The 12,669-nt window shown below is 37.4% G+C and overlaps 1 protein-coding gene across 1 annotated transcript in view; it reads right to left on the reverse strand.

Annotated features, from left to right (window-relative positions):
* Positions 1-12,669, reverse strand: part of abca12 (ATP-binding cassette, sub-family A (ABC1), member 12) — a 46,017-nt gene that overhangs the window by 22,409 nt on the left and 10,939 nt on the right. The window contains exons 20-40 of the mRNA XM_077728805.1: positions 12,369-12,481; positions 12,090-12,145; positions 11,531-11,658; positions 11,315-11,445; positions 10,941-11,083; positions 10,246-10,413; positions 9,690-9,907; positions 7,647-8,585; positions 7,129-7,235; positions 6,170-6,276; positions 4,603-4,802; positions 4,400-4,476; positions 4,169-4,299; positions 3,909-4,073; positions 3,003-3,167; positions 2,728-2,923; positions 2,505-2,644; positions 1,741-1,860; positions 1,566-1,656; positions 980-1,159; positions 279-564 (exon numbers count right to left, since the gene is read on the reverse strand). Coding sequence (XP_077584931.1) covers positions 279-564; positions 980-1,159; positions 1,566-1,656; positions 1,741-1,860; positions 2,505-2,644; positions 2,728-2,923; positions 3,003-3,167; positions 3,909-4,073; positions 4,169-4,299; positions 4,400-4,476; positions 4,603-4,802; positions 6,170-6,276; positions 7,129-7,235; positions 7,647-8,585; positions 9,690-9,907; positions 10,246-10,413; positions 10,941-11,083; positions 11,315-11,445; positions 11,531-11,658; positions 12,090-12,145; positions 12,369-12,481 — 3,861 coding nt within the window. The remainder of the gene's footprint in view (positions 1-278; positions 565-979; positions 1,160-1,565; positions 1,657-1,740; positions 1,861-2,504; positions 2,645-2,727; positions 2,924-3,002; positions 3,168-3,908; positions 4,074-4,168; positions 4,300-4,399; positions 4,477-4,602; positions 4,803-6,169; positions 6,277-7,128; positions 7,236-7,646; positions 8,586-9,689; positions 9,908-10,245; positions 10,414-10,940; positions 11,084-11,314; positions 11,446-11,530; positions 11,659-12,089; positions 12,146-12,368; positions 12,482-12,669) is intronic.

Genomic DNA, 12,669 nt, shown 5'->3' on the forward strand with positions numbered 1-12,669 from the left:
GGGCAGTAGGCAAAGACACCTTGAATTAGTGGCCAGCCAATCACAGGGCACAATGGGAAGGAAACCATCCATGCTTACACTCATACCGAGGGACATGTTGTTGGGATGTGGGAGGAAACAGAAACACCCGGAGAAAACCCACACAGTCACAGGAAGAGCATGCAAATTCCCACTGGTGAATGAACTCTCAATCTTAGAGATGCAAGGCGGATGTGCTAACTTTTCTCAAACCTTGTGCCAATAAAGTTTAAAGTGTCTTTATTTTTAAGTGAACTTACCTATCGCGAAGGTGGCATGGATATGGAAAAGGTTGAAGCTGCACAGCAATATCTGTAACTTTTCCTACTTGCATCTCAATAATTGCCCGGTCAATGTTCTCCTGCAGGTACACAAACGCCCGGTTGTACCGCATGGTTCGACCAGCAGATATGTGGGTGTCCTTCACAAAATATGGGCTACGGGCACGGTCTGTCCGCATGACATTGTCCAGATGCATGCGGATGGTGTAGCTGACTTTAGGTGGCAGTAAAGAGGAGTTGTCGCTGGGTAGCTTGAAAATGACACCTTGAAGACAAATGAGGCATTGCCATTGAAAATGAAACGATTGCTAAACATGTGATAGGAATGCATGTATATTGTTGAATGCATAGTGAGATCCAACACTAAAAGCTTGAATCTACATTGAATAATTACAGCAAGTGGAAATGCTTATTGTACACCAGCTAGATTTTGAGCATATTCCTTTTCTATTTAACTCATTGGCTGCTGTTGACGCTGATACACATAAAATCCATGTCAACTGGGAGGGATGGCAGCAAATGAACAAAAGTTTATTTGCTGCCAGTCCTCCTAGGTTGGGCCTTGTCTTTACGAGTGTCAAACTGATTTAGAATGCACAGGAGAAAGCTTAAAAGAGTCACCTGATTGGAAATCTATCATTGTTAATGCCATTGAAAGAGTTAATATAACATGAACTCACTTCCATAAAGATTGCGGTCTTTGGCGAGTTCTTGAGCATCAGCATCAAGCTGTTCAGAAGATTGGTAACCCTGGTAGCGATCAAATTTTATACAAGATGAGACGTTAACCATCACTGAGGACAAGACAGTAATCTGATCCATTATATGTTTGTTCTGCTCCAACATCGCTGTTATGTTTGCTGTAAGACATTTAAAAAAAAGAAGAAAGACAGATTAATGAAATGATACTCTTCTTGTTTGAAAAGAATAAGAACAGTCTTCCATAGCCAAAGGTATTATGGGAAATGCTGTTTATTGAACATCACAGTTCCCTTATTTTTTTACTTCTGTATTTTACTGTGTTACCCCACCTAAACTGTTTTGTCAATGTTTGAACAATGTCTGCACAGTGCATCACGATGTTTGTCGTTCTGGGACTTAAGCAAGAATTTTAATGTTAAGAGAAATCACATTAAACCAAAAATGGTCCAGTGTACTTTGGTCTGGATCAAAGAATGCAAACTTTGGAGTTTGGTGTGATATATACTTTTGGTGTGAAAATATCCAATTTCTTATTGAGACAAAAAGCAAGATTGTGAAACTCACAAAAGTTATTGAGAGTGGCCGACATTTTGTCAACATCAATGTCTGTCTGCATTTCAATAAAATGCTTAACAAAGGCATTGGACAAGGAATTCTGAAAAATAAACAAAAAAACAGCAATTAAAACATGAATAGGTGAAGCATAATCTGCCAGAATGTGGTCCTAATAATTCTATACCTTAAGCAGTGGCACGGTGTGGTCCAGTAATTTAGCGGATTTCATGAGGAATTTTGAGTATTTCATCCATTCATCAGAATGCCTCTTCAGGTTGCTAAAGTCTTGCAGGGTAGCATTGGCCTGGACAAACAATTAATTTATACTCATGACGTTATTGTGTTAAAAAAGATTAAACTGATTACACTATGTGTGAGGAGCTTTTGCAACTCGTTACCCCAAAGCAAGCTGAACCATGTTTTATTGTCAGATCAGCAATAAAATCATATGTCAACATTGATTTTTTAGTTGTTTTTTTTTGCTGCTCAACATCTAATAGGTTAGCATTGATCATGGCTTGCAGTCACCAGAAAGTAACATTGCTTTTGTCACTTTTGAAGGTTGCTGTCAATCTAATTATCTCTTAGTTTTTATTTTACCTTGTCTTATTTAAACTTTATAAATCCAATTTGACGAGAGGGAGCGAATAAGTTTGTTCTTTGGACTACGCCTTTCACATCTATTGCCGTCTAAGGAAATGGTGTCACCTTTACAATATAAAAATGTATAAAAATAAATAACAGTGGGGTCTGTAATAAGAGTGCATTTGTGTTTTTATTCATTTTATTGTGTGTAATCTTGATGTTTTTTTTTATTTTAAATAGATTTTTTTTACTCTGGCTATAAAGGGTTATGGTCCAAAACTGTGTTTGGGGTATTGCTATGGTGATATCATACTCTTACACCTATCTTAGCCCAAAAATCACAATGATAATGCCAACATATACCTTCTCCATAATGGCCCTGGTAATAGGTGTATCAGGTGTGAAGAGGATCTTCCCCATGAGCATTGGTTTGAGGAAAGCCCAAGAAATGGCACCACCTCTTGTGCCTACCATATCTAGGTACATATTCATACAGTAGGGACCTAGGAATAGGGGAAAAAAGATCTATTATATCATTCTTTCTATTAAGACTACATTAATGCATCTACAATCACACGCAACATACTTGCATCTCGTGGAATCTTGAACCTTTCAATCAGCTCTTCCCTCTCATGGTTGTTAATGGAGAATTGGCTATGATCAAACTGGGTGGGAAAGCTAGCGATTCCAAAGAAAGGTATGATACCATGACTGCACATTGCTTGAGATAGGGTGACAAATGTAGCTCGGGTGGAGAGTCTGTACTTGAGGCGTCTTGAAAACTGGGGAAAAAGAAAGTATCGCTCATGAAAAATCCACACTCAGGATTAAAACATGCTTTTAAAGGTAAATTCTACGCACTAAATTAAAGTCATGTTGAGCCATCAGCTTGAGTTCTTCAACGGAAAGCATGTAACTCTGCAGCTGATCAACTGCGGGAAGGATTTGGTCCATCATTTTGACAATATGGTTGGCAATCTGAAGCATAAACCCCACCAAGCCCCAAAGTTCATCTGAAAACAGCATCTGAAATCAAAAAAGCCAACATTACAGAGCAGTATCATATTTCTCTTCCTAACCTCTATTCTTTCTTTATATTCAACAAGGTAATAAAGCACATCCACTTTGAATACAATATTACTGAATAATAATTTATCTGCAAGCGCTGATTTAAAATGACCTTTTACACATTTGCCTCAATCCTTGGTTACATTTTAATGAAAGTGAATGAAAAATAAGACTACACCTTCATGATAAGAAGGCATACATTTCACAAAATCTTACAAATGCTGATTTAAGGAGATGTGATTTTACCCAGTTTCTTTAGAGAAGCCTGACACATTTTTTTGCTCTTTGTACTGCACAAATGTGTTCTGTCAGATAAGTGCCATCAAAGATTTAAAAAAAATATAAGTGGAAGGCCTGGATGAGTTCAGTTCAGTGTGACAAGTCACAACCAGTTCAATTGTAAGTGAAATTATAGTAAATATTTATATAGAGAAATATAAAGGCCGAGGGCAAACATTATAATAAAATAAAATATTAACATTCTTTGGCAAGTAGTAATGGCATCATAAATGAGTGTATGCTACTTCAAATTGCACCCGGTGTGTAGTGGTTCGTTCACCTGACTTCAGTGAGGGTATGTGTGGGTTCAATTCCCACAAGATGGAATTGAAAGTGCAAATGCACAAAGTAAACTGACAAGAGTAAGCTGTTACCTCTTATTTTAGCAGACAGTAAACCAAATTATGCATTTACACTTACTCTGAGGAAGAACTTTTCAACATTTAGATGGCGAGCTACAATTATAGAGAAGGTGAACTGCTCTGCAGTGGACATAGAGCAGAAGGCTTGGAATACATCTGGCTCTACAATTGTTAAACGTCTTTGAGATTCGCAGTGATGTAGCTCCATCAACCAAGCAAGCATCTGTATTGAATGCATGAGAGAAGTCAAATAAGGGCTGGACAACAACAACTTCATTAAAAAAAGAAATCAATGATTTCTTCTGAGCCATTGTTAACCTGTAAATGGTTCTTGGGCATAACCATTCTCATTAATATTTGGAGAGCAACTGGATCAAATTGTGTGTGCTTCTGAACATCCTGGACAAATGCATGTTCATTCTGCAGCATCTCACCAACTGTTACTTCCTCTGGACAAACAAAAAAAATAAGGATAAATGTTCATGTTCATGATTTTTTTTTCTGGATGATATTAAAAGTATTTTGTTCTATGTATTTTGACTGAACAACCTTTAGATGTGAAGCTGATGTTCAGGAAATTCAAGCTGCTGATGTCAAAGCCCAAACTTTGAATAAGCACATCAGACCTAAAAACACAAATATTTATTGGTGAGGGATTATAATTCAAGAAGAGGTAGTCCATTCAAATAAATGAATTATCTACCAATCATCCCATCAAAATTTAGTAAAAATGCAGTTAATGTCAAATGTACCAATCTGTGTTTTTCTCATAGGTGCTGGGATCACCAATTAATAATTGGTAGAGGGCATTGTTCAACTCTGTCATGTTAGATTGCCACAGCTCCAACAATGTCTGCAGGCCTGGTAGAATACTGTAACACAGTTGACCTGGCTCAAGGGATAAGGCTGCCAAGAGTTGATGACCAAACTCAGTATTCTCCAACATGCACATCTGAAACATACCAGCCAACAAATTCAATTCAGAATGTTTTAGCATGTCTCACAAAAGATATTTGGACCTTTTTTTATTTTTGTTTGCACAATAATAAATTGTTGTTATACAATATCCCATTAGATATTCCATGTAGCCTCATTGTAAGAAAAAAATTAATCTAAAATACTGGCACCGGTGGTTGTCTGAATCTTACTATTTAAAAAATTGAAAAACTGAAATAGTACCAGCAAAACCAAATTGGTGCTGTGGTAACTGAAATATTCTTTCTTGTAATGGATTTAAAAGTGTTTTTGATGGTGGTGATATCATATTGCATCTTCTGTTGTCATCTCCTTTTCAGTCATGATATGAACACACATCGTTGCCTTGGCAGTCAAACTTGGTAACCACTGAGCTACTACAAACTTGTTGAAGGAAGTGCTGAGTATGTAGAAGTTTAGAAAATATGACTCTGGGTACTTAAATGATTGGAGTGGAAGTCGAAAATAGACTGTGCTATTGGCGCAGTAGTCAATACACCTTACTGCCACAGTGACAGTGTAGATTCAGACCCCACTGGGAGAAGGGGGAGAAAAGTAAACCGAGCACTATTTTGTCATCACCATCAGACTGGTTACATATACAGTACGTAGTTTTCACAGTTATTTGATGTAAAGCAACAATTCTATTTCAGCCCTGCTGATGATACTGAAAGCACTGAATGATTCCTTTAAGTATGCGCAATCTGAGTATACATTCCAAAAAAAAGTTACATGTGAGCCCTGAACTAGATATAAGCTATAGTGTCATCACAGGTCCAGTCCCTGCTTGAGCAGAAGGATTCTGAGTGACAAAATAACTCTGCCATTCATGCAGAATTCATAGAACCACTCGTAAATTTTGTAACACTGGTTCAACTACAAGCTGCACCACCAAATTTAACAAGAAGAAATGTATTTGTTCAAATATAAGCCCACTGGACAATAAATCAAGTTTATCCAAATTGCATTATGGGATACTTACACCAATAGCCATTAGCCTGTAAAAATTCGTATGGAAATAAGGAACCAAGGACTATAATGTTTTCTGGTTTCAAAGCCTGTGAAAATGTAAGGGCTTGCAGTCAGCTTGCAGTATATAAAATATAACAAAATCCAGTTCTTGCTATGGTAGTGTCGCTAATTTTTGACAAAGAATGTTTGATGGTTTTCCAATCTGTTTGTCTGTTTTGTTTTAAATGGTTTAATGCCAGTATTTTAACCTTCATTGTTTTTGTTCTTACAGTGCTACACAAAGCAGTTACCAAGGAACTTGTTAATGTAACTCCTCAATCATGGCTCTCTACATTCTGGTGTACTTTAAAATTAAAAGAAAAAAAAACACACCTGAGATCTCAGTTGATCAAATTGTTCTGTGTAATGGGGATCATTCAAGTCGGTATGCAGAAGCTGCATAGTTCCCTGGATGAAATGGTGTAAGAGTATCAGGTTCTCTGTAATTAAATAAACAAAAATGAGTCAGTCATGAGGAAAAATTAGATAAGCAAAAAAGACAATTACATGATTAGAATTCAGGACACATCGAAGCAAATAGTGACGAAAACATCTCGTTGGAGATCCATGCCGAAAAGTATATCCCTAGAAATCATTTTAAGGTCATGCCAAATAACCGTCTTCTAAATGGGGTTAGTGAGAAGATGAAATATATTAAAACAACTCTGACAACACCTTGGGCCAAAAGATGTGAAGACAGAATGTTTAATCACTGCTATATTAGACAATATTTGATTGAATGATGTTCAGCACCTCAAGGCCTTTGGTAATAAAATATATAGGCATGTTTGTGTGATTATGTCCATGTTAGATGTAAAAGCATGAAAGTCATGGCTGTGATGTGAAGGACCATTCTCACAAGCATAGATGCCAATTAAAAAGGAGGTCATTGATGTTGTGTATGAGTTAGAGGTGAGATGTTTAGCAAGCCCGGACAAGATAGTTATTTGAATTGTATCTTGCTAACGAGCTTTAAAACAATGCTGAATGGTTGTCAGAAAAAGAAGGCTAAACAAGATATAAAATATATTTATAATATATTTGAAGGGAGTTGAAATAAGTGAAAGTATTTATTAAAAGAAGCATAAAAATGTTTTCTGCACTTGTACTAGATCTGTGAAGTTGTGTCTAAAGTTTGTCTGGCTCTTGTAATTATTGTCATTGGAGCAAAAAAATAGGACATAGGATGTGAGGGTCTAGAGAAAGCAAAGATTTAGACACTCATTTATTTGCAGAGTCATTTTTATAGTTAGTTGGTTCATTTTTAGATAGGATATGAAAGTCACTGTTACCTTGAGATTCGCTGGCAAGTGCTTTGGTAGTATTTTTCAGCAGGGCAGCGAATGGCAAGTTATCCGGCAGCATATCAATTGCATCCGCCAAGAGAGACAACGATGACCTAGGAAAATAAAGGTGCAGAATTGCAATTCTGTACTTGCAATTGAACAAATAGTGGTATAGAACTTTGTGAGAAGAGATTTACATTGTTACAAATCCAATCAAAAACTAACCCTTATCTAGTGCAATCATTTGAACAATCGTATACCATTGACGGCAGTGGACATCCAATCTCCTTTGACTGGGAGAGATTGGGAGCAAAATGGAATCTGACAACTGATGCCTTCAATTGAACCAAAACATGAGCCTGTATCTTAGATTTGTATACTATAAAATAAATAAATAAAATAAAAACACGTAAATTTTTGGTCTTGAACCTTCATGACTAAAAAGTTATGATTTTGTTTTATTACCAAAAATATTAACGTGCCCTCTTATGGGTGAAGCCATTACCAAATAAAATTGTACTTACATTTGAGAGTCACTGGAGAGGGTGGCAAAAGAAAGAATCCCAAGAGCAGCATCAATGGTTTCTTCTCTCGAGCCATTTATGGCCCATGGCATGCCCCTCGTTGATCCTTTCACTATGATGTTGAGATTGGTGTTGGAAACGAACATGTGAGCTGTCTCTAACATTTCTTCTGGCGTAGGAGCTGAGAGGTGTCCAAACATTGCCGGGTAGTCGATTTGCAGCAGGTCTATGAAGTCACTCAGGGGATTCACCTGGGGGAACAACAGGGCCTCTCGCTTCCGTCGTTTGTGCAACGGCTGGGCAATCCCAAAAAGATCCCGCTGAGATCCATCAGCATGGCCCATAGGTGCAAAGAGGTCACTGCTTAACAATTGCCTCAACATTTCAAAGATGTTTTCACCTAGATCTTCAGCTAGCTCCATTATTTCAGGCATATCTACGCCCAACTCAGTCAGTATGGAGAGCATAGGTCTCAGAAGTTCCGATATCTTGGGCAGAACTTGTGTCAAAAGGTCTAACCCAGATTCGTTTGTAGATGCTAACCAAACTGACATCTCAACCACCTTCTGTATCAATTCTTTGGAAGCATTGGAGCTGAGAAATTGTTCCAAATGGTGATAAACCATAGGCTCATCCCCAAATAAATTCAGGTCGATGATAGATTTGATGGCAATGTTCATCAGCTCAAGAAAAGATCCATTGGTGACTCCAGATAAATCGCCATCCACCATTGAGTAGAAATTGTCGACTGTAGTGTTCAGACAGGAGAGCATGATCACAGCAACCTCATTTAGGAACACCTCTGATGAGTTGGTATCTTGGATCAGGTGGTAGTTGTTCAGAATATGGCTAAGTGCTTCCTCCATACCATCTATGCATGGCCTGAGCATGGGTGCCACTTTCAATAACTCATCTGACAGCAATTTAAAAGATGACAAACTGTGGAATAGAAAAGTGAAATATCAATAAATCTCAGAGCATACTTCACTTGTGGCCTTGTGCATTACATAGGACTTTCTGAAACGGAGGACTGAAATGTGTGTGAGGAAGCATTCACTGTGCAACATAGCTAAGAGAGTTGTTTCTTAAAGAGATTCCTTCCAACATTAATATTTAACCAGATGTAAGCCTGCATTTATGCTGGACATCCTCTAATGCTTTTGCTACATTACGCGATCTGCATCACTGTGCATACCAGGCAGGTGCAAATGCATTCTAATTGTTTTGACAATATCAGACTCATACTATAAAAGGGCCAAAACACTAGGTTGGTGTAAAGTGAAATTGTGAAGTCAAATCTTTTAATAAGAAGTAAGAGTCTAAACATAACCAATATTGTCATAGCCATTGTCATCTATTTTTTTCGAGCTGATTTGCAACTACCTTATGTTGACTTTTTAACTAATCGGATGTCATTTTCAGCGATAAACATACAATCCATTTGAAGTGTGTACGCTGACAGCCGATAAATAAATTTCAATTAAGTGTATTTGCTGCCAACCCGTTCATTTCCAATGGATTGGACGTCTACTGGTGACAAACAATTTTTAAATTCACATATCGAGTAAATGCCCTTGAAGTGAGTAATTAAAGATGTTAATATTGAATGTTATTATATCCAATGAGATGTTTTATGCTTAATGTGCAAAAACACAATTTATATTCACACTTTCCTCAGCAGATTTATTAGTCCGATATATTATTAAGCACACAATCACCTTATTGTGACTTCGTTGGTGCCATTGAAAAATACATTTCAAATTTAGACAAATGTAAAAACTGACCACACCATCTCCATCTACAACATCTCTACCGTAAGATGGTTTGAGCTTCCTCTTCACAAATTTTATAAATGACATTGCCTAATGAATACATCTCAGCTTGTGCCCAAAGACATGGTATTTTGAGAAAATCATTGGCTAGATAACAACCTGATTTTTAAGGATGTCCTTAAGTCCTTAATTATCTGTATTTCTTCTTACAAAAACACAGAATAAGAATACTGTTCTGCGGCCACTTCTGTCTTAATGTGAGTGCAGTCACCTGTTTTGAAACTGCATGTGCTGGAGCTGCTGGAATAAATTATGTTCAGCTCCAAGGCCGAGCGGTTGGCCGAGTAACTCGTAGAACTGGCTGGAAATATTCGTGATGATCTGCTCCATCACATGATATTGTTTTTTGTTGATTTGATACAGAGATTCAGTCGCATTCAAGATGCGGGCAGCAGTGTCAGCAACAGTGATTGGTTCCAAATCCATGTGCTGAAATGAAAACATGATCCACAGAAAAGTGTTTCAACATTGCCATCAAGTGGTCAAAATGCCATAAGAAAATTATTTGAGATTTGTATTTTTAATGATGTCAGTGACATATAATCAATCATATGTTGTTTCTGACATGATAGGAAATTGGTAGATATAGACATATAGAAATTGTCAGTAAATGAAATGTGTGGGAATTAAATGACTTGAGAAGATGAGGAGCATCCTGATTCCAAAGTAGAATCAAAATACAATGCAATCTCCTCTTGTTATTCTTAAACCAAACCTAATTTTAAATCCTTGATGTAGGCCAATCAATTTTTGTTTGCTGTACTCACACTCATGTTGAGATAGGGGCACGTATACAGGAGAGCACCATAAGCCTCAAGAATAGGTTGCAGACTGATGTTGCACCACATTTCAATGACACCCTGGTCTAAACCAGCCGCAACTATGACTGGCTCCCATGCTTTCACAGCTTCACTGCACTCCAATGTTCCATTTGCCTAAAGTAATTGCAAAAAAAAAATCAACAGTGGCAATCACCTCCCATCTTTTGTTGCGTGATTTGGCCATCCATTGCATTCCTCTGAGGAAAACAAGTTGAGTTAGTAAGACGGTAACAAACAATGCACAACAAAGAATGGGTGAAAGGCAGAGAGACAGAGGATACCTGATAATCTCTCCATTTGCGAACACAATGTAAATGGGACATGGCTCACACGGGTATCATCTCTTTTCATCAGTGGACACCCATCAAAAGAATTAATGTAAAAGGTAGTTTAAAAAAATGTGTCCCTCCAAGTATGTTTAAGCCCACTTTTTTTTCTCTGGACTAAAAGTTTAAAAACATTTTAATTTCTAGCCTAAAACCTAAGACCTTTGGAAAAGTGTTAAATGAAAGTGGGAATTTCTAGATTGAGTGTGGCATGAGATGAATAAAGATAAAACAAAGAGTTAAAGTAGCATGAACTTTTGATTAGGTTGACAGCCAAACAAAGTGATTCAGTACAAACAAAAGGATGGGCATTACCTGCTGAGCAGCCAGCATTGTATGCTCTATGGCAGGCTGCATTCTTTCCACGATCTCCGACAAGTTAACATGACTGGAGTTCACAGCTTGCGCAATTTCTCTTATCATGTCCTTCACAGGTTCCACAAGACTTAACATCATCACTGTGAAAAAGAAAACAAAAAAGGGTTACCAGTCAGAATCTCATACAGAGAATATGTAAAACATCACTAGAATGTTTTACTTGGTATTCAAACACATACCAAAGATACGATCGTGGAAAACAAATCAAATTGTTTTTATATGTTCGACAAATACTTATTTCTTTTGTGTGCTCTTCTTGTGTAATGTTACGATAGCTACGTAAAATGTGTAACGCTGAGTGATATACTCACTGTTCTCTTTTTGCTTTGTGTTGACCATACATGCAATGGTTTGTTCAAAATAAGGGACACCAGCCGTAACATTGTCCCATGCCTGTTCTTTGCTGAGTGTTGACAGTATAGCCTCCAGCATCGTTACAAGCCTGTCCCAAAACAAAAATGATATGGCTAAAGTGGGGCTGTCATTTGTTCCTCATCATTATTGTCCTTAATTAAAATTAAAATTACTTGTGCCAGGTTTCTTGGTCAGCTTGCCCAGTGAAAATTTGTTCAAGCACTAGGCCCAGATGGGAGAAGGCCTCAAAAGATGGAGTCATGAAACCTAAATCAGGACCATGCACTAAAATCTGCTGAATCTGTCCAGAGAACAAAGAAGAGGGGGCATGTCAAATAATAGCGTGACAAATAATACAGGAGCGCACCAAACATACTGCTCGTGATGGATTTGAATTTTAACGGGAAGTATATTTCAATTCCATGTAATTTCTTGACTGCTTATTCTCACTAGTGTCACTGGGAGGGAGGGGGAGACCTATCCCAGCTAACTATGGGCACCAGGCAGAGGACACCCCAAATTGGTGGTCACCCCTGATGTATATTTATCAATTATTCTTTTATGATAAAAAAAAAAATTCAGAATGTTCCTGGCTCATATATAATTGCGTGTGGTTCAAACTGTATCAGACTGGTTAAACAAGCAAAACAAAAGGTTATTTCCTTATTGTCCTTCATCATGTAACAAGGTACAAGTTTGTGGCGCATTTTAAAGTTAAAGTTGAAATCATACCTGGTTAAAAATCCAAGTCAGTGTATCTTGTGTGTCATTTTCTGGGATTGCAGTGACTAAAATCACAAACACACAAAAAGAAAAAAAGTTGTAAACATCACTGTTAAAGTCATGCACAACACATTGATATCAACAGGAAAAATAAAAGTCTTGGTTAAGGGAAGACGATCTAGTATTAAGTGTTGGAAAATGGTGAACAACCAATGCCAAGCATTCCAGTTCAAAAGTCACCGCTGTCAATGGCAGTGAATGAGTTGGCTTTAAGGCTTATTTACTTACCATTGTTGGAGTCCAAGATGGCTTGAATGATGTTGATGACCACAGAAAAATAGTACTGAGCTGTACTGTTAGGTGGCAAGAAACTTTGAATTGTCTTCATTTGGTTCAAAATGCTTTGAAAACAGAGCAAGAAAAAAATTCCATAGTAAGTTACCCACAAATTGTCAAGGAAACTGTTATGTGCTGTATACGTTTCATTTTCCAGAGAGAACGATCAAATTGCGATAAGGGGGTATTTGTTTTACAATTTTAACTTAAAGTTACAAACAATACCCAGTATAAATGAAAAGCAATGTGATAG

Source organism: Stigmatopora nigra, chromosome 11 (genome assembly GCF_051989575.1).
Source record: "Stigmatopora nigra isolate UIUO_SnigA chromosome 11, RoL_Snig_1.1, whole genome shotgun sequence".
Lineage (NCBI taxonomy): Eukaryota > Metazoa > Chordata > Actinopteri > Syngnathiformes > Syngnathidae > Stigmatopora > Stigmatopora nigra.